The sequence below is a fragment of the Thamnophis sirtalis genome, unplaced genomic scaffold, assembly GCF_051295495.1.
Source record: "Thamnophis sirtalis isolate CommonGarterSnake01/CBP01778 unplaced genomic scaffold, rThaSir2_p1.2 scaffold_6, whole genome shotgun sequence".
Taxonomy (NCBI): Eukaryota; Metazoa; Chordata; class Lepidosauria; order Squamata; family Natricidae; genus Thamnophis; species Thamnophis sirtalis.
This window is the reverse complement of record NW_028261386.1, coordinates 12,919,314-12,947,108: the sequence shown is the minus strand read 5'-3', so window position 1 is coordinate 12,947,108 and position 27,795 is coordinate 12,919,314. Positions and strand designations below refer to the sequence as shown.

Here is a 27,795-nt window from a genome sequence, read left to right as displayed (position 1 = left end):
GTTTCAAAAAAGTGGGATAAACTTTTGGCTCATTGAGTAGCAGAATAAATCAGGCAGGAGACTAAATAATAAGTGTGTTTTTATAATCTAATAATATATTTTAACTCACCTTTTTAATATATATTTTGATCAACCAACAAATAAAAGATGAAGAAAATTAAACAGTAGAGAAATATGACTCATGCATATGTCATTTGAAACAATAATTTCAGGTCTAAAAAAACCTGGCAGAAATTATTAATACTCCTCTCTTCACACAGGAGATGATGGCTTGTTTGGGCAAACCAGTGTTTATTAGACAATAAAGCAGGCTGATGGGCTACATGGATTTGCATAAAGCCAGAATCTCGATTTCAAGTGTGATGATTTGTTTTTTGTTCCTGACAAGATAAATATATATGTGGTGTGAGCCTCCATATAGTGTTGGTTTACGTTCAGGGGTGGGATTGAAAAATGTTAGCAACCGGTTCTCTGCCCAGTTGCTGGGTGGACGTGGCCATGGTGGGCATGGCCTACTTGGCCTCCTTCACCACAGGGAGGGGGGTCATTTTCATCCTCCCCAGGCTCTGAAGATTTTCTTCGAGCCTCCAGGAGGCCAAAAATGGAGGTCCTCCGGAGACCAGAAACAGGCCCGTTTTCGGACTTCTGGGAGGCCCATTTTTTGCCCTCCCAGAGCCTCCATGAAGGCCCTACACTCACCTGGCATGATGAAAGGGCCGTGTGAAGACTCCTGGGAGGGGAGGAGTGGGCGGGGCCAGCCAGTTAAAATTAACACCTGGTTCGACTTCACCTGTGCGAACTGGCTGAATCCCACCTTTGTCTACGTTCACTCTGCAGATGTCAGGATGAAATGAATGTAAAATAAAAATGAAGTCAGATGGAGCAGGGAGCCAGGCAATATCAAGGAAAGAATTTGTAGGCATCTCAGTCCTCTATTGCCCTTCCTCCGATTTATGGGCTGAGGCTACAACACCCTTTTATGATTGATAAGTAGTCTTTGCTTATATAGGTAGTCCTCGACTTACAAAAGTTCACTTAATGACCATTCAAAGTTACAATCGGATTTAAAAAAAAGAGATTTATGATCATTTTTCACACGACCCTTATAGCGCCCCCATAGTCACATACTCATATTTACAACGGTTGCAGTGTCCCGGGGTCATGTGATCACCTTTTCTGACCTTCTGACAAGCAAAGTCAATGGGGAAGTCGGATTCACTTAATAACGTGTTACTAACCTAACAGCTGCAGATTCAGCTAACAACTGTGGCAATCAAGGTCATAAAATGGGGCAAAACTCGCTTAACAAATTTCTCACTTAGCAACAAAAAATCTGGGCTAAATTGTGGTCGTAAGTCAAGGACTACCTGTATATTACAGATAACTCAGAGATTGATATTAGATTCAGATTTACTTTCTGGCCAGTTTTTGCTCTGTAAATTATAATCTGTATAGGCTTACAGATAAGCCCACCCGTGGATAACCAGACCCTCCAATTGTGAACCAAAAAACCAAGAAAAATGTGCCACTCACAACACCTGCAATTTTCATGGTATTTTGGTTCAAAATTGGAGGGTCTGTTTATCTACAGATAGAAATGTGCACAGTTCTATACAGTAGATATATAAGTAGCTCTTGATTTACAATCACAACTGGAACCAGAATTTCTGTTTACTGAGCAAAAGGCAGTTATTAAGTCTCAACCCAATTTTATGATCTTTTTTGCCACGGTTCATAAGTGACTCATTGCAGTCGCTAAGTGAATTGGGCAGTCATTCAGCGAATCCAGCTTCCTCCATTGACTTGGCTTGTTGGAAGCCAACTGGGAAGGTTGTCAACGGCCATCAGGATGCTGCAACCATTGTAATTACATCCCAGTTGCCAAGCATTTTGACCATGTGACCGTAGGGATACTGCAGTGGTACTTTGGGGACAGGTCGAAAGTCACTTTTTCAGTGCCGTTGTAACACTTGCTAAACAAATGGCTGTTAAATCAAAGATTAGGTGTACAGGGGAACTATTACCTTATCTACTTGTGGATAAGCTCAACCACAGATAAGCCGAATCCAATTTGAGGGACATATTTTGGCACTTTAGATTCTTGGTTCATCTGCGAGTACAGGTATTCCTCGACTCACGACCACAACCGAGCCCCAAATTTCTGTTGTTAAGTGAGACAGTTGTTAAGTAACCTTTCCCCCCATTTTGTGACTTCTCTTGCCACTGTTGTTAAGTGAATCACTGCAGTTGTTAAGCTAGTAACACAATTGCTAAGTGAATCCGTTGACTTCGCTTGTCAGAAGGTCGCAAAAAGTTGATCACATGACCTCGGGATATTGCAAGCGTCCTAAATATGAGTCAGAACTTTGATCACATGACTATGGGGATGCTTGCAATGATCGTAAGTGTGAAAAACAGAAGTCACATTTTTCAGTGCCATTGTAACTTTGAACAAAATGAACTGTTGTAAGTCAAGGACTACCCATATATACTGTTTCTCTCCTGTGAAGAGGACATCCCTTGACATGAAGGCATTTGATGAATGTACAGTAGGCTATAAATTTAGCTCTTAAGACGGTCTGAAGGAAGGATAGCGAAGATCTGAATCAGTCATTTCGCAATCTGCTCCTGGATTCATGCATTCATTCATTTTCTTTCTTTCTTTCTTTCTTTCTTTCTTTCTTTCTTTCTTTCTTTCTTTCTTTCTTTCTTTCTTTCTTTCTTTCTTTCTTTCTCCCTCTCTCTTGATACAGAACAAGGCACCCTAAGAAATGTAGATGTTCCTATTATGGATTATTTATCCGTTTGGTTTTTTTTATTATTTTGGTTCTGGTTTTCTGTTCTCCGCTTTCAAATCCTTTATGGTCCTAGCCAACTTTTTCATTTCTAATTAGGGAGTGTTAGGAGAGTTTATTTCAAAATATACATTAGGAAAGAGACAGCTGAAGCTTCCAAAAATCGTGGAAACTAATGCGTTGCTCTGCGTTATCTCCACTTACCCTGGCTTTTCTCTCACGAAAAAGCCTCTCGTAGTACTTGAAGAATAGAACTTCCATGTGCCAAAGCAGTAATATTTAGAAAATAGAATTGAAGATAAAATGAGACAAATAAATTGTTGCCTGTTTATAAATTTATCGAGGGAATTTTCTGTTGGAAGGAATGCAAAATAATAGACGTGTAATTCAAATATTGTATTCTGTAATTAAAGATTCAACATACAAACGGATCTGAACAAGTTCCTGAGAAACAAAGAAGCCATTGTGATGTCACCCAGAGGCTGAGGAAAGCCTCCGTAAATGTAAAACAGGCAAGCAATGTAACTTTTTTAAGAACTGTGGCATAATTTGAAAATTGCAGAGGAAGTGCAGATGTTATGACTGACTCTTAATTTAGGCCACATGTCTTTTATCTTCCAATCTTCCTGCTAGTTGGTTGGCCCCGTTCTCTGGAAAGCCCTTAAAAAGGATTCTGTCTTAATTGTTTGTTTTTTAATTCATCCCATTTCCACCCAGCCCATCTCACCTGATTCTGTGCAGTTTACAATACAACAAATGCCATAATATAAAACATAAATAAGATCAAAAACAGAATTAGAAGGGGGAAGATGAAATTATTTTTAAAAGTTTTAAAAAGTTAAAAAGGCAGAGAAAAACACTGGCAATCCTCTCCAGGGGTGCATAATCCCCTTCTAAATGTACATCTCTTTCCACTTTAGATTTTTAACCACTATACTTTGTAAATGTTATTTTTAACGTCCTTTCTGTTGCTAATCTTGAACTATGCATGTTTACATAGTTAAAATTACCCGCTGCTTTCTAATTACGGTAGGAGACAGCAGCTGGCTGTTTTAAGAAGCCATGAAGTTTCCAGAGCCATACGCTTGGGACATGGGATTTATTTATTTATTTTATTTATTACTAAAATTTATATTGCCGCCTATTTGCTTATGGCGACTTACAGAATATAAAAACCACATCTAAAAACAGTAAAACTAATAAATCAAATAAATTGATGTAATAAAATCACCTCCCACCCCAGCAACAGCCGATCACACGAGCCATTTAATGGGCTCGCTCCATCCCGCTCTGGGTTCCCCAGGCCGACTGGTAGAACCAGGTCTTCAGCGCCTTCTGGAAGAGTGTCAGAGTGGGGGCCAGTCTAATCTCTGGGGGGAAGATGTTCCAGAGAGAGGGAGTCATCACGCAGAAGGCCCTTCTTCTGGGTCCCACCAGGTGTATCTCCCCTGAGTATGGGACCCGCAGCATTCCCTTCCCCCCCCCCCTGCTCTGATGGGTTGGGTAGATGTGAACGGCAAGAAACAGTCCTCTCTTTTATGAAGGAAACTCAAGCAGAATTCAATGGGATTAATAATTTTGAATGCAAATTTGGGTATCTTGTGTATTAAACTTTTTGTGTGTGGAAATAGAGTGCAGAAAACAGTCTCCAGCTTTTTAATGCTTTCCAATACTTCTTTAAAAATCTTACCTGCAACTTCTTTCAGCGAAGTGGTGGAAGTGATGTGCCAGTGCCTGGAGGCTGTCAGGGTCTGGATGGGAGCGAACAAGCTTGCACTCAATCCAGACAAGACCGAGTGGCTATTGATGTTGCCTCCCAAGGATAGTCCAGATATCCCATCCCTTAGCCTGGGGGGTGAAATTCTACACCCCTCAGAGAGGGTCCGCAACTTGGGTGTCCTCCCAGATCCGCAGCTGACATTAGAACATCATTTGTCGGCTGTGACCAGGGGAGCCTTTGCCCAGGTTCGCCTGGTGCACCAATTGCGGTCCTATCTGGACCGGGAGGCACTTCGAATGGTCACTCACGCCCTCGTCACCTCCAAGCTCGATTACTGTAATGCGCTTTACATGGGACTGCCCTTGAAAAGTGTTCGGAGACTACAGTTAGTCCAGAATGCAGCCACACGAGCGATTATGGGTGTACCTAGATACACCCATATTACACCTATCCTCCGCGAGCTGCACTGGCTACCGATTGGTCTCCGCACACACTTCAAGGTGCTGGTCATCACGTTTAAAGCCCTACATGGCCTAGGACCTGGATATCTGAGAGACCGCCTCCTGCCATATACTTCCCAACGGCCGATAAGAACTCACAGACTGGGCCTTCTCCGGCTGCCGTCGACCAGACAATTCCGGCTGGCGGCTCCTCGGAGGAGGGCCTTCTCTGTAGCAGCTCCGACCCTGTGGAACGACCTACCCGTAGAGATCCGGACCCTCCCCACTCTCTCGGCCTTCCGAAAAGCCACTAAAACCTGGCTATTCCGGCAGGCCTGGGGCTGTTGACTTCAGGAATGAGGCCCAGCCCCACCCAGATTGAGTGTATGGTGTGTTCTTTTAAATCGTTTCTTTTTAAATTGTTCTTTATTTTAACTCCTATATTAACTTTTTCTGTAAGCCGCCCGGAGTCCTACGGGATTGGGCGGCATATAAATCTATTAAAAGTTAAGTTAAGTTAAGGTTTCTTTTTTACATGCATGGAGATTTTATTAAGAAAATAAGATCATAATTACTTTGGAGTTGCCTGAGTTCAAAGCTTGGAATCATCTTACAAGTGAGGCTGTTAGCTTTATAGCTCTCCTTTTTGGACACTAAAGAAAGTCCTCCACTAAAATTTATTTTTATTTGTTTGTTTGTTTGTATCCTGCCTTTATTACTTTTACAAATAATTCAAGACTGAATATATTCGACACAACTTTTTCCTCCTCCTACAACAATCCCCATAACAATCCTGTGAGGCAGTGGTGGGATTCAATTTTTTTTACTATCGGTTCTGTGGGTGTGGCTTGGTGGGCGTGGCAGGGGAAGGATACTGTTAAATCTCCATTCCCTCCCCACTCCAGGGGAAGGTTACTACAAAATCCCCATTCCCTCCTGATCAGCTGGGACTTGGGAGGCAGAGAATAGATGGGGCGGGGCCAGTCACAGGTGGTATTTACTGGTTCTCTGAATTAGTTAAAATTTCCGCTACCGGTTCTCCAGAACTGGTCAGAACCTGCTGAATTACCACCTCTGCTGTGAGGTGAGTTGGGCTGAGTGACTGGCTCAAAGACACCCACCTGGCTTTCACGGCTAAGACGGGACTAGAACTCACAATCTCCTACTTTCTATTCTGATATCCCTTTAATTGGGACCAGAATTTCCACTGCTAAGCAAAGCAGTTGTCTAAGTGATTTGTGTTTGATTTTAAGAACTTTTTTGTCACAGTTGCTAAGTGCATCATGCAGTTATTAAGCCCATTGACTTTTCTTGTCAAAAGCTACTGGGAAGATCACAGATGGTGATCATAGAACCTTGGAATGGGGCAACAATGCTGGTTAGCAAGTGCCCCAAATTTTGATCATGCAACTATGGGGATGCTGCAACAGTTCTAATTGCAAGGATCACTTTTTTCAGGGCTGTTATAACTTCGGTCACTACACAAATGGCTGTAAGTCAAGGACTCCCTATTTTTGTCAGTTGATGTTTTGTTTTGTTTTAAAGCCATTAGTTAGAACAAGGATGCCACAGGTTGGGTCTATGTAACCCAGGGTGATCTACAGCAGAGGTGGGTACCTACTGGTTCCTACCGGTTCAGGGGAACCAATAGTGGTAATTTGGCCTGGGTCGCAGAACTGGTAGCAACCTAGGCTGGCCACGCCCCCGAACCGGTTCCTTGGTTTCTGCTGCTGTTGCCGGCATGTTTTTTATTAATATTTCATGGTCTTTGCGCATAACAATTAGCAGTGAACTTGTGCACGTGAGCGCAGTGAAGCAAATTGGTACCAACACAGGTAGGAACCTACCCCTGATCTACAGGTGCTGAATTCCCACACAAAATAAAGCCATGGTGTGCATAATCAAGAATATGCCATATCCCAGTATGACTGGGATCATACAGTATGCTAACCTTTAAACTGGAGTATATAAAACCACAGTGCCTGGGTTGATAAAACATGCAAAGCTTAAACCAAGGAACCAAGTTGTGGCATAAAGCTGTGAAGCACACTTTTGTGTTACATTGAGTTCTGAGACACTTTTAATGCTCATCTCTGGTGAAGGATCTCTAGAAATGAACTTCTAGAGTAGGGGTGTCAAATTCAAGGCCCGCGGGTCTGGCCCATGATGTGGTTAGATCTGGTCTGCAGAGCTATCCTGGAAATAGCAAATAACCGTCCCCAGGCATGAAATCCTCTTACCTTCGCTACCGGTTTGGAACTGGGAGCGCGTGCTTGCGTGCGGAGTTTCTGTGCATGTGCAAAGCATCCATGATGACGTCTGGGTGGGTGGGTGGAGCCTCCCACCACTGCCACTACCGGTTTGTCCGAACCAGGGCGAACCAGCAGAATATCACCTCTGACCAGCCCCTGGCACCTCAGCCCCAGCCCAGGCCATCCATGTGCTAATCTACAACTTAGTGGCAGCCATTCGGGCCAGAAAAATATTGAGCCTTAGATCTGTGGGGCCACCCTGGGGTCAGCGAGGGGCCGCCCTGCCCTCTGGGTGCACACTGGAGATAATGGATCCCCAGCCCTACCCAGGCCATCACAGGCACCCCCAGAACTCAATGACATTGAGCTGGCCACCCCCATCCAGCCATGGCCACCAAGTCGGCTGCGACCACCTGGTTCACCCTGATGCGGCCCTCAATGAAGTCGAGTTTGACACCCCTGTTCTAAAGGGAAAAGCCAGTGAATTGCCACTCTAAAGCAAATACACAGCAGTGCTTGTAATTGATGGTTAATGACAGGCAATGCAGGGTGCATCTTTCAGTACTCACCATTGTTTTCGTATAGTTCTGAACAGGTTGTTGCTTTCTATATGACCATTTTGGAATAAAAACAAAAGGGGGTGATTTACATTGCACTTCATTGAGTGTGGGTGGTCTTGGAGCAGTGACAGCGTCACAGTGATGAGACAGGATAATTTAAGCTTTTGCTCTCAGAGGTATTATTTTCTTGTTGCTGGAGAGATGCAGTCTCTGTTTGAGCTGCCTTTGAAGTCTCTTGAAGACTTAACTCTAGTCTTTTATTGGGGCATACTGGGGAGTGGGAGGAGAGAAGGAGGACCCAGATTCTAAAGCCTGCATTAGGCTGGGTTCAGAAGAAACATTTCACGTTTTTGCTTTTGTTTACAATGTTGGTTTCGCTTATTGTTTAAGGCAGGTGGAGCATATTTATGGATTTGAAATGATCTGGAGTTACTGCAGAGAAGGAGAAGGGCTTAGACATTGTTCTTAAGTCCTTAAGCCTAAGACATTTGGAAATGTAGGTAGTCCTCGGTTTATGCCCATTCATTTAGAGACAGTTCAAAATTATGGCAGTGCTGTAAAGGACTTACAAACTGTCCTTGAATTTCCAGCCATTGCAGTATTCTGCAGTTATGTATTCACAATTCAGGTGCTTGGGAACCACAATTATAGCATTGCAATGAGCTCACAATTATAGCATTGCAAGGAGCTACATTATGTGATCCCCATTTGCAGGTCACCCCCGTAGATTTCCCTCCCCCCGCACACACACATTTTCTCCCAAGGAGCCCATTGTAAAATATGAGACCCCAGGATCTTGTACTCCAAAGCAGCCTCTGCCCCTCCACTCCACAGTGGCCTTCCCTGGCCTTCTCGAAGCCATTGCCAGCCTCCCCATGTTCCCTAGCACCTGCCTGCAGAACACCTTAAGCCCTGCACACTCCTGTGTTCCTTACCGGAGGCTCCCACCTTTTCCCACATGTGGATTCTGCAGTTATGATGGCAGCTGGGTTGCTGTCGCTAAGTGAGTTAATCACATAATGTCGTACTTTGCGAACACATTGCTTAATTGTGCAATCCCAGTCCCAAAAGCAATTGTAACCTGAGGACTACCTCTGTAGCCGTAAGACAGTGATGGTGAAACTTTTTGGCACTGAGTGCCCAAACCAGAATACGCATGCATGTGTGCATGCCAGAGTGCCATAAACCCAGAGACCAGTTGACTGGTGTGCATGTGTGTGCCAGCCAGCTAGTTTTCGGGTTTCCAGCAAGCGCCAGCCAGCTGGTCTTTGTGCATGCCAGAGGACTGGAAACCCGAAAACCAGCTGGCCGGCACGCACATATGCCTGTTTTTTTTACTGTTTTTCAGGGCATTTTCAGGCCATTTTTCGGTCCAAAATGGCTTGAAAAATGGCCTGGAAAAAGGCCCAAAACCAGCCTGAAAATGCCCCCAAAATGACCTGAAAATATCCCCCAAACGGTCTATTTTTTGGCAATTTTTCAGGCCATTTTCCAGCGCTCCTGTGCCCGCAAAAACCAACTGCTGACAGCACACATGACCACAGAGAGGTCTCTGCGTGCCATAGGTTCACCATCACAGCCCTAAGATTTCTCAGTATTAACCAGGTCTGTCCATGTTTAGTTTTCTGAGATCAGCCAAAACTGGCAGGTACTGCAACGTGTCATCACTCATCTGTGTAATAGTCTATTCACTCAACAGAGACAGATTGTACAGACTGTAGAATGTGACTGATAAAACAAGAGACTTAATCTTCGGAAAGGTTAAAGCCACCCAGATGGTGTCGATACCTTGAAATAAGCATCGTTGTATAAAAAGAACTGAGAAAACGAGAGGGAATGCATAGAGACTTGAATGATTTTGAAAACAATATGACACAAAATTCAGAGTGTCTATGGAGATTCTCAATCATCCAGGCCAGGGCTGGATGATTTTTCTTTCAAGGGGAAACCGGACTTTCTGGTTTTTTTCTTTGAAGGCATTTCGCTTTTCATCCAAGAAGTTTCTTCAGAGCTGAAGAAGCTTCTTGGATGAGAAGCAAAATGTCTTAAAAAAAAACAAACAGAAAGCTTAATTGCCTCTTGGGGGGGGGACACTTTTGGGACAACATTCAGAGTGTTTGCTGGCCCACTTTAATAAATTGATAATAAAATGTGACTTAGAAACTGAACATGTAAATCATTTTGTACGATTAAATGGATCCAGAATTTAGATGCAACTAGAAAACCCTCTGATCCTTTGGGTCATCCTTTTGAGATAGTTCCTTACAGACTGACCGCCGGCAGGCAACAAATCAGTGGGAAGGGGAATGACTTTCAACTTCTTGCTGGTTTTTTTGCTATGCACTTTGCTGGTGGAAATCAGACGCGGAGCATTGAAAGTCATAATCACATGACCTTAGCTGACTGCAGAACGCAGTAGTGTTGCAGCACCAGTGGTGGGATTCAAAATTGTTTACGACTGGTTCTGCAGGCGTGGCTTGGTGGGTGTGGTGTGGCTTGGTGGACATGGCTTGGTGAGCATGGCAGGGGAAGGATACTGCAAAATCCCTATTCTTTCCCCACCCCACTAACCTGCTTTCCAGCTCCGTACTCCTGTTCAGGGCAACAAAAGAACGTCATCTGGGAGGCAGAGGGGGTGCGGCCAGCCTATTTGCTGGTTCTCCAAACTACTCAAAATTTCTACTACTGGTTCTCCAGAACTTGTCAGAACTGGCTGAATACCACCTTTGTGCAGCACCTACAAGTTTGCAAATAGAACTTTTCTGAAATCCTTGAAATTTCAATTCCACTGATTCCAGATTTTAGGTTCATTCCTTAAGTTAGCCCATTCCAGGTTCTTTGCTTCAAAAACTGTTGCCCTGTGATGCACTATTTTGGGTAATTGAAAGTTACAGACAGGCGAGACAGTTTTAGTTGTATATAGATAATTGATACGCAATGGACGAAAAACATTACATTCACTATTATTACAAGATATTTGGTTGCTGATACATCGATACTGATTGCTATAATGGAAATTCATTCTCTAAAAATCATTGGAAATGTAATGATCTTGTTGGACCATCTTTTCATATTTGATTGGAGTGGGTTGTAAACAATTTTGGGAAAATTTATACTAGAAGGAAACAAATTCTAACTGCAGATTTTTGTTAAATATTACTAAACTTTATTAAATTTCCCCCAACTATATAAATGAACATTGAACATAGTAACTGCTTCAAGGATATTCTATTTCTTATTGGAAAGTACGTGTTTTTCTCTCGGTAGTTGAATGGCTAATTAGGTTTTGGCAGAGTTAGACACACTGATGTCTAAAATAAGTTTGTATTTCAAACATAAATCTGACACAGAACTCTTACGGGAGACCATTTTGGATTATAATTCTATAAAATGGGCTTGAGGAGCACCCAAAATTTGGTTTCTCTTACTATAAAGTCTTAATATTATAACTTTCTAGATTTGCTAGGTGAAAATAAATTTCAGGTACTTGGATAGAATTTACTGTAGCCTTTAATCTTATTTTATGATTTTTACTGTGTTGATTATTGCTGCGTTATTCATATATTAAATGGATTTCAAGAACAATCTGCAATTTTCAGCACAATATAATATATAGAGTTACTTCAGTTAATGAAATATTGAAACTTTTAATCTAATTCTAGGATGCTTGATAAATTGGGTTCTAAAGTGAAAACCATCCATTGGCTGGGATTTCTGCAACCTTATCCAATTCCATTCCATAAATCTAGTTAAAGTCAATTCTAGGAGAATCTTGCTATCAGCTGAATCAGCTACTAAGACAGCTATAGACACCACTTGCCAAAATAATAATACTGTATATATTCATGAATAAGCCAAGAATTTTAGGTGTTGAAGTATACCAAAAAGACTGGGTTTCGCTTATTCATGGACACAGCAATGGATGTCAAGACTGAAAAGGAGAGAATTGAGATGTTCGGTGTTCCAAGATAGCATGGCCACCAATTTGGATGGCCTTAAAAAGGAAATAGATTCATGATTATATCTTATGATTTATGTTTTATCACTTGGTTGTTTGTTGTACACTGAGAGCTTATGCACTGGAGACAAATTCCTTGGGTGTCCAATCACACTTGGCCAATAAGGAGTTCTACTCTACTCTACTCTATTCTACTCTTTCTACCCTGTTCTTAATGGCGAACAAGTTTATCAGTGTTGAAGACTCACAGTTACCTCTAGGTTGGAGACAGCATGCCTAGCGGGAAGAAAGGAAATGCCTCCATCTCTTTCTTAGGCACCTTGGAGATACCTGGTTACCCACTGTGAGAAACAAACTGTTGGACTAAGACAAGCTCTGGTCTGATTCTACAGAGTTATTCTCATATTTTCCATAATGGTGGAGATAGCATCCAGGAATGGGTTTACTCCGTCTGTCATCTAATTGGATTGAGTCTGCAAGCTGTGACGACACGCCTCCTCTGCTAGCTCCTCCCAGCTTTTAGACTCAGTCTATTTTAGGACAAGACGTGGGTTTATTCTCTCTTCCATTCCTGGATACTTCTCATCGACTTTAACAACATTAAAACAAGAAGAAGAGGTTTAACTTGGAGGCTGGCTCCCATTAAAATCAGGTAGAGCAACCTCCCAAGGAAAGAGGGCTTCAGCCCAATCCTGCTGAGGTCCATGAGACGGCAGTTCAGCTGAGATTCAACAGATTCAGATTCAGATTTAGTTTATTTGTATGCCGCCCTTCTCCGGGAGGGACTCAGGGCGGCGAACAACTCAAAGGAGGAAAAGGGAACATAAAACACAATACACGTGATTAAAATAAACAAGAATCATACAGCCATACAAGTCGAGAGGGGAGGGGAACTCATCAACCCCAGGCCTGCCGGCACAGCCAGGTTTTGACGGCTTTCCGGAAGGCCTGGAGAGAGGTGAGGGTCCGAATCTCCGCGGGGAGCTCGTTCCAAAGGGCCGGAGGTGCCACAGAGAAGGCCCTCCCCCGGGTAGTAGCCAGGTGGCATTGGCTGGTGGACGGAACCCGGAGAAGGCCGACCCTGTGTCAGCCGACAGGAGTGGTGTAATATAATATTGAAGTGTCAGATAGCTGAACATAATTGTCTTGTGAAGAGTTTTTGGACACTTGAAAGACTGCGTATTTTTGTGAATGTTCAGTTTGACTAATAAAAATATTGCTTTAATACAGATTTTAAGTACAATTACTTCTCTTTGTAACCTGCCTGATAAGCATTTCTGCATCACTTGGAGGCTTGCACTCTTCAAAAATTTTACTTGTCTTTGTTTTACTTTATGGCAAATACTGTTATTACAGGTAGGCCTTGACTTATGTTTACAATTTGGGACCAGAATTTCCACTGCTAGGGAAATCATTGTTGAGTGAGTAATGCCTAATTTTATGACTCTTTTTGTTAAGTAAATAACTGCAATTGTTAAGTGAATCATGCATCACTCTGGCTCCCACCATTGCTGGTCAGAAACCCCCTGGGAAGGTCACAAATGATGATCACGTGACCCCAAGATGCTGCAACCATGGTCTACATCAGGGGTCTCCAACCTTGGCAACTTTAAGACTTGTGGACTTCATCTCCCTTTGCTGGCTGAGGAATTCTGGGAATTGAAGTCCACAAGTCTTAAAGTTGCCAAGGTTGGAGATCCCTTGTCTACAACCTAATTGACAAAGGTCCAAATTGTAGTCACATGACCATGGGGATGCCGCAAAGGTCTGAGGACCTGTTGCAGGTCACTTTTCACTGCATTTGGAACTGAACAGTTGCTCTACGAATGGCCATGAGTCAAGGACTACCTGTATTCTTCCTGGCCTCACCGTTTTTTGGAACTGAAAAATGACTGTTTTTAATCTTGCTATTAATTGCTGTCCCCTAATCTTACACAAACCTCAATGTGTGTGTTTACTTTGTGTGTGATTTTAAAATATATATGTATATATTTTTTAAAAATTCTTTCCATCAAATGATTTAACAGGTTGGTGGAACAAAAACTGGCGTGGTGCGCTATGTAGGGGAGACGGATTTCGCCAAAGGGGAATGGTGTGGTGTGGAGTTGGATGAACCTCTGGGAAAGAACGATGGAGCTGTTGCTGGAACAAGGTACCTGTAGACACCTTTGGAATAATTTAGGCCACCAAGTCCAAGGATGGGATTCAGCCAGTTCGGACTGGTTCGAGTGAACCAGTAGTTCTGGCAATGAGTTGGCCCCGCCCACCTGCCCCTGTTCTATTCCGTCCTATGTTTCCTTTGTTTGAAGCCTGGCTGATTGGCGCAGCAGAGCAGATTGCCGCGTCTCAGCTGTTTTACTCACTGGGGCTGCAAGAAAAGGGAAGATTTAGTGCTGATTTCAAATGCAATGTGCGCGCGCAAAGCACACCGGTTGTTACACCGGTTGAATTCCACCACTGACCAAGCCCAACTTTCTGCTCAGTGCAGACTCCAATTGAATACATCTCTGGCGAATGTCTGCCCAGCCCTGGGATGAAATCAACATCCGATAAGACCCCCTACTTCTCTTGGGGGAATGAACTGCACTGAAAAATCACTTTCTGGTTGTTGGGTCAAGGTTTTTTTCTAACTTTCTTCCAGACTTCATTCTAAAAGTTAACTGGTTATTTTGTCTCTTGAACCTGTGAAGGTCAGAAGATGCATGCTTTCTTCAGAGCATACAGGGATGCCTTGTTATATCTCCCCATCCCATCTGTTCTCAAGGTCCGATGGGCCGAATGCCCTCATTGTTTTCTTGTCAGGCTTGATTTTCCTCCTAAGATACTGTCTGAGCACGGATGAATGCCTGTCACTGATTTAGTGTGAGGCATCCTTGAGCAGGTGTTGACACTGCAGTATGCAGAGAGATCTGTTAAGGATGCTGACACATGTTCTGCCTTTCCATAATTTGAAATAATTGAGATTTGAAATGTTCTTCTTGGAACAGTGCAAAACATTGCGTGCATTACTTGTCCTTATGCACACAGTCAGTGTTCTTGGGTGGTCTACAACCAAAGAAAAATATGCTAGAGAGAAAGAAGTGAAGGATGCCGACAACTGCTTAGAAGATGGTTGGGAGATAGTGAGATATGATAGTGTGGTAGGGGAGAGAGAGAACAAAATATACTGCCTTCGTCTTGTTTTGCTTAGCCAAAACAGGAAACCAGTATGGTCTTCTAACCTTTGGTTCTAATGAACCATGGGTGGCCTGAAATAAATTGGTAGATCCCCAGATCATGTTGTCTTCTTTTGGGTTAAAACACACACACACACACACACATTTTCCTCAGTTGAAGTGTAAATGGTCCCCGACTTATGACCACAACTAAGCCCAAAATTTCTGTTACTAAGCAAGGCAAGTGAGTTTTGCCCCACTTTGCTCACGCCCCATGAACCGCGGTGGCTCAGAGGTTAGAGTGCAGTACTGCAGGCTGCTTCTGCCGGCCGCCTGCAATTTGGCAGTTCGAATCTCACCAGGGTCAAGGTTGACTCAGCCTTCCATCCTTCCGAGGTGGGTAAAATGAGGACCCAGATTGTTGGGGGCAATAGGCTGACTCTGTAAACCACTTAAAGAGAGCTATAAAAGTACTGTAAAGCGGGATATAAGTCTAAGTGCTATTGCTATTTTCCTATCTTTTTTTACCATATTTGTTAAGCGAATCACTGTGGGTGTTGTCCATATTCATGTCAGAAGCTCCTAGAAAGCTAACCAAAGGGTTCTTCTCAGCTGAAATGATTTGCTGGTGATACCACCATTGCCCAGGGGACACCCAATTGCTAAAAATAATGCCGTCTTCAAGGAGGTTCCTTTCATGCCCCCCGGGCATTAAATGAATCATTTGTTAAGCAAATCTGGATTCCTCATTGACTTCGCATGTCAGAAACCAGCTGGGAAGGTTACAGATGGTGATCACATGACCTCCAGGACACTGCAACTGTCATAAGTACATGCCAGTTGCCAAGCACCCAATTTTTAATCCTATGTCTATGGGGATGCTGCAATGGTCGTAGGTGTGAAAACCGATCAGAAGTCACTTTTTCAGTGCCATTGTAACTTGGAAAAGTTACTAAACAAATGAATGGTTGTAAGTCAATAGATCCCTGTAAATCTATAGTTCTTTTGTTTTTATTTCGCACGAAGCCCTGATGTAACAGGTGCTCTAGCCACAGTGGAAAATCAACGGGGTATCCAGGTTTCTTGGCACTCAGCACTACACAGTAGCTATCCATGGCTGTCACCACAATACACCCACAAGAGCAGAGGACACTCATCAGAGAGATACACTTTGACTCAGCCGGCATGGATGCATCAGTCAGTTCCTTGTTTTGGTTCTTCCCTTATACTAGTAACTTTCTGGAGCCTTTCAAGGGCAGCAGGAGTAGATTTGTAGACTGAGCCAAATTGCAAATTAAGGTCTGTGATAATGAGGAGGTTATGCTTATGAATCTTGGGAGTTGCACTGTTGTGGCTTGCCAGTGGCCAGTGGAGCTGGCAACAGATTCGGACAGTGAGGAGGTTGGGGAGGAACATGGGTCAGTCCTGGAGTCTGGGGAAGGCTTTGTTGAGGGCTCTGTGTCAGAGGCAGAGAGTGGGCCAGAGCCGTATGACAGTTATCAGCTGCCTTCAGAGTCGGACATCAGTGAGGCAGATGAACAGCTGGAGCCTGTTCCCAGTGTGCGCATGTGCAGAGTTGCCAGACGAGTGAAAGGGGAGTGGAATTTGCAGGAGACAAATTAGTTTGCTTAATTGGTTCATGACTCTCTGAGACTCCTTGCCAAGTTTTGCAGATATTGGCCTGTCAGTTCTCCAAGCCAGATGAGGTCTGTGGCTTTAAATCCTCCCTTGAAAGACTTTGCTGGATGTGAATGAGCAGAATTCACAGTAAATTAATAAAAGGGACCAGGAGTTTGCTTCATGCTCTTGGTCAGAACACAAACATCTGGAGAACGCCAGATTAGAGAAGACTGCTCTGTTGATTGCTATGTCATTATGTGGTATGGAAGACCAAGGAATGGCTTGGCATGGAAATGGCTTTGCCACTGAAACCCACCACTTTTTTTTTTTTTGGACATCTTGTTGAAAGCATCCAGAGAAGTGTTTTTGTATTTATTTGGAAAAGGCAGGTGGAAGCTGTGGATTGCAGCTGGCCTCTTCCCCCTCAGCATGGCAGACTTTTCCTTCAGCTTTCAATGCTAATGCTTGAGCAATTCCTCCTCTATGGAGGCAGACAGTTTGGGACAGCTGCCAGCTCTCTGTGTGTGCTTGTGGGTGTCCACAAATTAGAAGCAATGTTCTGGAACAGCTGCTCACATCTGGGCAAATGACTTGGCAGGACTATAAAAACCTTCCCTTGCTTTTTCACTACTTGCTGCCACATCTTATTACTGGCAATTCTCCCCGCCCTTCCATCCTCGGTCCCTCCACTTTTCTGCAGCTTGCCTTGATTTTCATTCTCTTTTTGGGGGGGGAAAGCTGCCATTGTTTTGCCTTCTGGCCAAGAAATGCAAGAGCAGCTCTATTCCTTTTGAAAATCTTTGGCTTTCCAAATCTCCATCTTCTATAATTTTGGATGACTACAGCACCCATCACTCCTAGACTGCCCATTGGCTGTCCTAACTGAGGATAACGGGAATGAAAAGTCCCATTATCAGAAAACACTACCCTGTTTCCCTGAAAATAAGACCTCCCCAATAATCAGCCCATTCGGGGTTTTGAGCTCATGCACTAAAATAAGCTCTCCTTCGAAAATAAGCCCTCCATGAAAATATTGCAATATGGCAGCAGGTGACCATACTCGCCACCTCCTGCACTTCAAAAATAAGAAGACTTCCCCGGAAATAAGGCCTTATTTTGGGAGTCAAAAGAAAATAAGATCCTGTCTTATTTTCAGGGAAACATGGTAGATGTTGAAAGACTGGCTAGTACCATGATTGCGAACCTGTGGCACGCGTGGAGAGAGCTTATTTAGTGCATGAGCTCAAAAGCCCGATTGGGCTTATTATCGGGGAGGTCTTATTTTCAGGGAAACAGGGCAGTGTTTTCTGATAATGGGACTTTTCATTCCCGTTATCCTCAGTTAGGACAGCCAATGGGCAGTCTAGGAGTGATGGGAACTGTAGTCATCCAAAATTATAGAAGATGGAGATTTGGAAAACCAAAGATTTTCAAAAGGAATAGAGCTGCTGTTGCATTTCTTGGCCAGAAGGCAAAACAATGGATTTTGGATTTTATTTATGATTTATAGGCCGCCCTTTTCCCTGAGGGGACTCAGGGCGGCTTACAATACATGGGAAGGGGGGTGCAACACAAAAAACATAAGACAGTGCATAAATAAAAATAAAACAATAAAACGCAACTTTCATTCAACATTCGGGTGGGGCGAATCAGAATCTTATCCCCAGGCCTGACGGGATAGCCAGATCCTAAGGGCTGTGCGGAAGGTCTGGACGGTGGTGAGGGTACGAATCTCCACGGGGAGGTCGTTCCAATGACTTGGCAGGACTATAAAAACCTTCCCTTGCTTTTTCACTACTTGTCACTACTACTTTTCACTACTTTTCACTACTATAAAAACCTTCCCTTGCTTTTTCACTACTTGCTGCAGCTTTCCCCCCCAAAAAAGAGAATGAAATGGCAGCTTTCCCCCCCAAAAAAGAGAATGAAAATTAAGGCAAGCTGCAGAAAAGTGGACAGACCGATGGTGGGAGGACGCCTCCGGGAGGGCGGGGGAGGCCATTTTCACACACACACCCCAAGCTCCTAGAATGCCTCTGGAGCCTGGAGAGAGCAAAAAATGGGTCCACCATCACACAACAAAAGCACGGGGGGGGGAGAGCGGGGGTCACGCATGCATGCATGGGGGTGGGGTAGCGTGCGCATGTTCAGGAGGGTCACGCACATAGAATTATGGGTGTAGGCACACCTGCACACAACTCCCCTAGGTTCCCCCCCCCCCTTTTTGGTACACAATGGCAAAAAGATTAGCCATCACTGGGCTAGTATATTGTTGGTAAGAATAAGGAGTTGGGGGAAGGGTGGAAGGGAGGGAGGGACAGAGGGAGAGAGAGCCAAAGCTAAATTACATAGGCATAGAATGTTATCATACAGTATCATTGTTTATTAATACTGGCAGTAGTTCTTCACTTGCAACCACAATTGCAATTGGAATTTCTGTTGCTAAGCGATGTGGCCACAAAGCCCAATGTCAGGAGATTGCATTGCTTAGGGGTAGCAATCTGGCACTCTCTGTCGCCATTGTTAACAGGATGCCATTATTAATCAAAATCCACCCCATCCAAGCAATTCTGGCCTTGATCCCTCTCAGCCCTCGTCTTCCCAGGTAAGAGACTCCCCTCCCCTTCATCTGCCCACAATTGCCTGTTCATTCCCATCTCTGCCCATTGGGCTGACCCGCCCCTTGTTTTGAGGGATTGGAAAGCAGCCCCCAATCCACACAGCTGTGGGGCTGTCTGTCATGCCGTGGCTGAATGCTTTGGGGCTTCACCATCCCAGCAACTTCCTCTTCCTCCTTGGTCAGTCTGTGGACAAAGACATTGGGGAAACCCCTTGGAAGTCCAGATGGACTGAAGATTATCCACAGTTAAGGGAGTGTGTTATATGAAGGAGATGCCTTCACGAGCAGCTACAAAACCTGGAACTTTGGCTGGTTCTGCCCATGAGGATTTGGACCAGTGACTCAAGCAGCCAGATGCTGTTAGCAATGTATAGAAAGTGTTCCAGAACTGGGTCCTTAATTTAACAACACAGATTTTGTCGATTTTTTATTGTATTTTTTATTTTTTTAAATACAAATAATACAAACGTAGTAAATACAAAAAGAAAAAGAAAGAAAAGGGGGACAAAAAAAATTATTATAGTGCACTCCCACCCTTATATTTCTTCATCTATAACAACTAAAAGATATACAATATATTTCAATTGTGCCCTTATACCCTCCAAAACAACATATATTTTTGAATAGGTTTTTTCGCGTTGCCTTCCACCAGCACTGATTTTATTTAAAAAAACCATATTTCATTATAATTATTTACTTTAATCATCCCTTTTTTAAATTTAATTTCTGTTGTTAATTTATCATTTGTTGCCATCCTCCAAATTTCATTATACCACTCATGTCTTTGAATACAGATTTTGTTATTAAGCCACAGCCATCCTTGGAAATTTCAGCCACCCCAATCCTGTCCAGCAGAGTGGAGCAAAACTGCCATGTCCCAGGAAGCTCAAACACTGCAGTGCAAGTTGCTTTATCCCAGGAAGCTTCAAGAGTTCAGTTCACAGCTACCCTACCCTGGGAAGCTTCCAACAGTGAGGCACAAAACTGCAGAATTTGCAAAAAGTGCCCCCGTGGAGTCCCATTCTCACCCTTGGCATCCGGCCTCCCCGTCGTCTTGCTCCCGCTGCTGATGAATTGTGCCTCTCCTGGCCCTCTGCGAGGCAGCTGTTTTTGGTCACGTGAGGCCATCTTCCCCAAGTCCAGCTAGAATGATGTGCTGTTGGAAACATAGAGGGAGTGGCTCAGTGGCTAAGACGCTGAGCTTGTCAATCAGAAAAGTCGGCAGTTTGGCAGTTCGAATCCCTAGTGAGTGAGCTCCCTTTACTTGTCCCAGCTTCTGCCAACCTAGCAGTTCGAAAGCATGTAAAAATGCAAGTAGAAAAATAGGAAACACCTTTGGTGGGAAGGTAACAGCGTTCCGTGCACCTTTGGCGTGCTGGCCACATGACCACGGAGACGTCTTTGGACAGCACTGGCACTTCGGCATTGAAACGGAGATGAGCACCGCCTCCTAGAGTCGGGAACGATTAGCACATAACGTGCGAGGGGAACCTTTACCTTTTACCATTTATTTGAAGCATGTGTGTGAGTGGCCTTGGGAGGAAGGCCTGGTGTGGCCAGCAGCTGCTTCATATAGATTCAGGCTGGGCATGCAGTGGAAGGAAGACACCAAAGGTCAGCTGGTCTAGGCAGGTTCTATGGAGACCCAGACAGTAGGGGGGCAGCTGGGCTTCTGTGCTTTGATGTTGGGGTTGCTGGCCATGGTGTTAGGATTGAGGCACTATTTCTCAGTTCCAGCACTGGGCTGAAGTAGAGGCGTAGGGGTAGGTGGTGGCAGTTGACTGAGACTGCTGAAGTCCTTGTGTCTCTTCTTCAGTCCCAGCCCCTTTGCGGTCATCCAGGAATGCTGCTGTGCAGGGTGGCCAAACATCTACAGATGTGGGGGAGATAGGTGGGCAGGGAAGTGCAGAAGTACCCCTGCAGTCATAAGTGTGGGCAAGTTGCTGAGCCCCTGAATTTTAATCAGAATTGTAGCTGGGGTGCTAAAACTGCTATAATTTAGGGCACCTGTCCTAATTCCTTTTGCATCGTCCTGCCATAACCTCAAACCGTCACTGAACAAATGGTTGTACGTCGAGGACAATTACATTACAACTTTTATACATTTTAGGTTGCCATTATTATTTTAAAAAATATAGGTAGTCCTCAACTTAACAACCATTCATTTAGTGGCGGTTTGACGTTATAATGACACTGAAAAAATGACTTATGACTGAGCCAAGGTGGCTCAGTGGTTAGGGTGCAGTACTACAGCCACTTCAGTTGACTGCTAGTTCTGCAGTTCAGCGGTTCAAATCTCACCGGCTCAAGGTTGACTCAGCCTTCCATCCTTCCAAGGTGGGTAAAATGAGGACCCAGATTGTTGGGGGGCAATATGCTGACTCTGTAAACCGCTTAGAGAGGGCTGAAAACCCTATGAAGCGGTATATAAGTCTAACTGCTATTGCTATTTCACACTTACAACCGTTGCAGCATCCCCATAAATAAAAATGTGGGCACTTGGCAACTGGCATATGACAATTGCATTGTCCTGGGATCCGGGGGTGGTGGGTTGCTCCCGGCATTACTGCCTATTTGGTGCACGCAAAAATTTTGTGCGAGCGCTTCGCTCACACATATGCATTTGCACAAAAATAGGTCTGCTTATGCGCAAAATGTTAAAAAAAGGAAAAAATTAAATTTGTGCAATTACAATTGTTCTGCGCATGCGCAGAACCGAAAATCAAGATGGTGGCCCCATAGGAGGCGTGGCAGGCCTGGGTCGATGTTGGTTCCAGCGACCCAGGCCGCCAAACCATTACCAGTTCAGCCGAATCGGTCCAAACCAGTCCGAACCGATAGGAACCTACTTCTGCTGGGATCACACGAGCACTATTTGTAACCTTCCCAGCTGGCCTCTGACAAGCAAAATCAATGGAGGAAGCCAAATTTGCTTAACAACCGTATTATTTACTTAACAACTGCAGTGATTTGCAGTGGAAAAAGGTCATAAAATGGGACAAAGCTGACTTAACAATTGTCTTGCTTAGCAGTGGAAGTTTTGGACTCAATTGTGGTTGTAGGTCAAGGACTATCTGTGTGTACCTACATTATTATGCTTTGTTGGGCATTGTAGTAAGTACATTGTACTTACGACAATGTAGTAAGTACTGTAGTGTTTCGATTATCAGGTATTTTAAAAATATTTTTGTTTCCTTTTGAAATACTTGCATATTATATTTGTAAATTATAGCCTCTTTGGTGTCTCTTGGAAGGGTAAAATCAGCTGTATGTGATTATAATCTCAAAGCCCTGATCCTGGTGATTTTTGCATCAGATGTCACACTTTAAGAACAATGGAGTGGTGAATACAGATTCAACAAAGAGAGTAGTGTTTGGTGTAAATAAATCCACACACAGAGTTTATGGTTTATTTTATTTATCCATAAAGCTGAGTTGGGCTTTGATAATGGATTTACACTTGTTCACAAAATCATTCTTCAATTCTTTAATTTGACCGAAGAGGAAATCGTTAAATATACGGGGAGTCATTCCATTAGCTGGATTTTACTTTAATTTGATTTAATCAGATCAAGCTTCTTTGACCTGGTCCGCCCACTCATGGCTCACAATCCAAAAAGGGCTGTATGTTCTCAGCTTGGCTGATCTCTGTGAAGCATGTTAAATTCATAACTGACGCACACAGTAGAGAAGAGAATGTGAAACTGGAAATGTTTTACGCTGGAAAATTGCTGAAAACGGCCTCTTTTCTTTCATCTCCAGATATTTTCAGTGCCCGCCAAAGTTTGGCCTCTTTGCTCCTATCCATAAGGTCATCCGGATTGGGTTCCCATCCACCAGCCCAGCCAAAGCGAAGAAAAGTAAGAGGATGGCCATGGGAGTCTCAGCCTTGACCCACAGTCCCAGCAGCTCGTCCATCAGCTCTGTCAGTTCCGTGGCCTCCTCCGTAGGGGGAAGGCCCAGCCGGAGTGGACTGGTAAGGTTCACCTCATAGGGATCCACAATAAGCCTTCATAATGTCTCATACATCAGGTTGTAATCATGCAGGCCCCATGAATTACGCAATCCTAACAGATGTGGTGAATGATGTCAACATGCATATGTGTCATTTGTCCTTTTTCTAAAATGCCTTTTTCAGTGATCATCCAAGTTCCAGTCATAGCATCACTGGGCTAGCCATGCCTTTCCCATTAGTTGAGAGAGATGTTTCTCAGCCTTAGTGATTGGGAAATGTGTGGACTTCAATGACATAAGCTTAAGATTGAAAATCAGGCTTGTCAGATGCTACATCTGTCAGGGTTCCAAATAACACCCCCCAACAAAGGAAGACTCCCGTCAGACCTGCAAGCCAGCTTTCCTTTTCTACTGTGAGAAAATGGGAGGGAGGATTATACGGAGTTGGGTGATGTGTAGCCATAACAACATTCTTTTTAGAAAGTCAAGGTCACTTTTGTCTCTGCACCTGGCCGGATGTGGATGGGAGGAATCTGTCTTCATGGAAGTGAAAGATTGGACCATGGGACGAACTTGTGGGTGTTGGGGCAGGATCTTGAACTTTCAACTGGGTGGGAAAACCTGGAAGCTTTCAGATTCGGGTTTTCCCAGATGTGCCAATATGGCGTCTCTAATAAAATGGAACTTTGAGGAAACTCAAGCCTCAGTGTTTTCTTTTGTTAGGGGTGTTACTTGGAACCCTGACAACTCCGAGGCTAGAAGTTCCTCAAAGTTCCATTTTATTAGAGACGCCATATTGGCACATCTGGGAAAACCCGAATCTGACACTTACAGGTTTCCCCCACCCAAAAGAAAGTCCAAGTCCCTGCCCAGCACCCACATGTCCGTCACATGGCCCAATCAGGCACCGTCCCAACTGGAGATGCCTCCCAGTCATACCACTCCAGGTTCAGAGCAGGATATCCTTGACTCTCAGAGAAAAGTGTGTAGTTAGGGCTAGATCTCTCCCCAATTCCATACAATCCCCCCTCCCAGTTTCCCACAGCGCTAAATGTGTCAGCCCTGAAGATTTCCCCCCCCCCAAAAAAAGATGGCTTCCAGGACTGACAACATCTTTTCTATCCTGCTCTACAGAGTGGAGAGTTGGCCTCTGACAGAAAGCCACTTGAAGAGATTAGAAGCATTTAAAATGTGGATTTACAGGCAGCTGTTACGTATAAGTTGGGGTGACAAAATCAGAAATGAGATGCTAAGCTACTTGGGAAAGCCAAAGGGAGTCATCAAAACCATTAAAAAAAACAAAAGTTAGAATATTTTGGACATGTGATGCGACACTCAGAAAAATCTTTCACTTAATCCTCCAAGGAAAAATTGAAGGCAAACAAGGTCCAGGCAGAAGAAGAACATCATGGCTTCAAAATCTAAGGGACTGGTTTGGACAAAACTCAGCAACACTTTTTCATGTGGCTGTTGATAAAAATAAGATCACCAATATGATTGCCAATGTCCAATGATGGATATGGCACAAGACAAAGAAGAAGCAGCGAACTTTAACTCCCAGAATTCCCCAGCGAGCATGCTGGCTGGGGAGTTTTGGGAGTTAAATCCACACAGCTTCAAATTCCCAAGGTTGAAAAACACTGTTCACTTAAGATTGTTTTTCTCTCTCAGAAACACACAGTTTTTAAAGAGAGATGGACAAATTGGGTGTCAGCATTCCAAGTATCATGTAGAATTAAATCAGAGTCCAAGGCAAAATGATCCTTAAAGACATCTTAGCACATCTGTGGAATCCCAATTCTGGAAGTTACTTCAGATTCCCACCCAGTTGAAAGTTCATGATCTTGTCCCCACACCCAAAAATCCATCACATGGTCCAATCTTCTTCCACGCTGGCATCTCCACCCAGCTGGTTCCGGTGAGGTGCCAAGGTGCGGAGACAAAAAATGACCTAGGGCTTCTAGAAAAGAATGACAACAACACATTCCACAATTCTACTCCTTTCTATTCCCCCCTCCCAACTACTACACTAATGAAACAGCATAATGAAATAAGAGAGAGTGTGGCAGGCCAACCATCCTAAAAGGGATATAACTGCAGGCCTGACACTGGCACCTACAGCCCTGTTGGTTCTGCCAAGATGGCCGCCATCAACCACCATTGTTCTTGGCCGTATGGTCAAAGAGGAAATGGTGACTGGGTTCATACATGGCATTGAGCCATTTCCTGTTAACTATGTTTTAAATCATAATTGACTCACAGAAAGTTCTAAGCCATAAATCAGGATGTCCAAACCACAATGGTTGGAGTCACATAACATTTAAAGCAAAAACCCATCAAAGGTACCTTTTATCACAAATGCATTGTGTGAACTCAATTGTCGAGACTGCCTTTTTGGCCCGGCTGACCCCAACACCATTTTCATTTCTCTCCTCAGTTCTTCATCTAAAACTCAATATGATAGTGGTTAGTTTTGAGGGCAGATTATATAGGGAAGAGCTCATCCTGTCCATCATTTATTAAATGCATTTATGTGTTCGGGCTGAATTTTGCAGCAATGTTAAGGACATAAAGGAAGTGGCTAATTGAATTTTCTCCACTGTGATTTTTCCAATGCTCCTTCTGCAGCTGACTGAGACATCTTCTCGCTATGCCCGGAAGATCTCTGGCACGACAGCCCTTCAGGAAGCATTGAAGGAAAAGCAGCAGCACATCGAACAGCTCCTGGCTGAGCGTGACCTGGAGCGTGCTGAAGTTGCTAAGGCAACCAGCCGCATCTGTGAGGTGGAGAAGGAGATTGCCATCTTGAAAGCTCAGCACGAGCAGGTAGGTAGAGCTGTGCAGGTGAGAACCAAAACAGGAAGGGCAACGATACCCTGTTTCTCTGAAAATAAGACCTCCCTGAATAATAAGCCCAATCAGGCTTTTGAGCGCATGTGCTAAAATAAGCCCTCCCCCCAAAATAAGCCCTCCCTGAAAATATTGCAACACAGCAGCAGCCATGAGGTGACCACGCTCGCCGCCTCCTGCACCTCAAAAATAATAAGACCTCCCCCAAAATAAGGCCACACGCTTGTTTCGGGTGTCAAAGGAAAATAAGACCCTGTCTTATTTTGGGGGAAACACAGTATGTGGGAATGACCTTGAGAGATGGGGGAAGAGATGCTGCCTAGCGAATGGTCATATAAGAGACAGAGCATACAGATGCATAAAGGGCAGAGAAAGAGGTGCAGAAGCAGGGGTGGAATCAACTTACCTTCCCTACAGTTTGCAAATGTGAATGCAAGCGCCACCTCTGCGCAGGCTCTTCCGCATATGCGCAGAGCTTCAAAAACCGGATGTGATGACATCCGGGCGGGTGGGCAGAGCCTGCTACCGAGCACGCCTGCAAAGGTAACTAGTACAGCAGGGGAGGGGCAGGAATCAGCAATTTAGATTAGTTAGAAAGCAGGAAATCTGATGATTCTAGCTTATATAAATCGAGCATCACAGCTGATCGTTGGAAATACCGGTTCACTCAAACCAGTAGCGTTGTTTTTTTTACTATGGATTCAGGCAAACTGGTAGCATTTCACCCCTGCTTAAAAGGTTCCCACACTCAGGTTCTCAGGCTGTAAAGGAGATGGCAGGAGAAATTTCAGACTTGCAGGATTCTATTAACGTAGCTTTACAATAATGTAGAATTGGTTTCTCTGGTTGTGTTTTCTGTCAGGTCTACCTGAGAAGGTTGACAGGAAGCCTAGAAGGAAAAGCATCTGATATATAACACTATGAATTATTCATTATTAAGCACTAAGTATGACTTTGGTTTGCAAGCACAAAATAGGTCCATCATTCTTAACAGAAACAATCATTTGTTATTTGGAATTCACCAAGGGTCATCTAAAGCGAGCTTTCCCAACCGTGGCAATGTCCAAGTGGACAGCCTTCAAATTCCAGGATTCCAGAACCAGCAGGGTCATTGGTGAGAACTCTGAAAGTTAAAGCCCACACAACTGAAAGTTGCCAAGGTCAGGAAGCCTAGCCCGAAACAGAGTGCAGGCTGTCCTCAATTGATGACCACAATGGAACAAAAAATTATGTTGCTAAGCGAGACAGTTGTTAAATGAGTTTTGCCTCATTTTAGGACTTTTCTTGCCACAGTTGATAAGTGAATCACTGCGGTTGTTAGGGTTGTTAAGTGAGCCTGGCTTCCCCAATGACTTTGTTTGTCAGAAGGTCATGGTGAGAGCAACCCTAAAAAGTGATCACATGACCCTGGGCCACTGCAACCATCCACAAATATGTACCAGTTGCCAAGCGTTCAGATTTTGATCACATGACCTATAGGAGGTGCTGCAACAGTTATAAGTGTGAAAAAGCGTTATACGTCACTTTTTTCAGTGCCGTTCAGGGGTGGGTTTCTCGCCCCGTTCCAACTGGTTCGGTTGGAACGGGGCCGGCGGCGTCCTCGTGCACGTGCGCAGTGCACGCATGCGTACTAGCGTCTGTGCGATGCTCCAGCTGCTCCTGGAGGATCACGCAGGTGCTGTATGCGTCCTGAGCATGCGTGGAAGCGCAGAACTCGTCAAAAATGGGTAAGGAGCGTGGGCAAGCGGGTGGGCCCTTCGCCGTTCCCGGAAGTTACTTACTTCCGGGTTCGCTGACCAACCGGTTTGCGGGGACCGCAGCGAACCGGTTGAAACCCACCCCTGGTGCCGTTGAAACTTCAAACAGATGGG

General features: G+C 44.2%; 1 protein-coding gene across 5 annotated transcripts in view; it reads left to right on the top strand.

Moving 5' to 3' along the window:
* The window catches only part of CLIP2 (CAP-Gly domain containing linker protein 2), a 74,361-nt gene that overhangs the window by 10,943 nt on the left and 35,623 nt on the right, over positions 1-27,795 (top strand). For 2 of the 5 annotated variants that reach the window (XM_087717213.1, XM_087717211.1), the window contains exons 3-6: positions 3,209-3,316; positions 13,753-13,877; positions 22,883-23,096; positions 25,703-25,900. In XM_087717213.1, coding sequence (XP_087573339.1) covers positions 3,209-3,316; positions 13,753-13,877; positions 22,883-23,096; positions 25,703-25,900 — 645 coding nt within the window. The remainder of the gene's footprint in view (positions 1-3,208; positions 3,317-13,752; positions 13,878-22,882; positions 23,097-25,702; positions 25,901-27,795) is intronic. The other 3 variants (XM_087717216.1, XM_087717214.1, XM_087717212.1) reach the window with 2 other exon arrangements.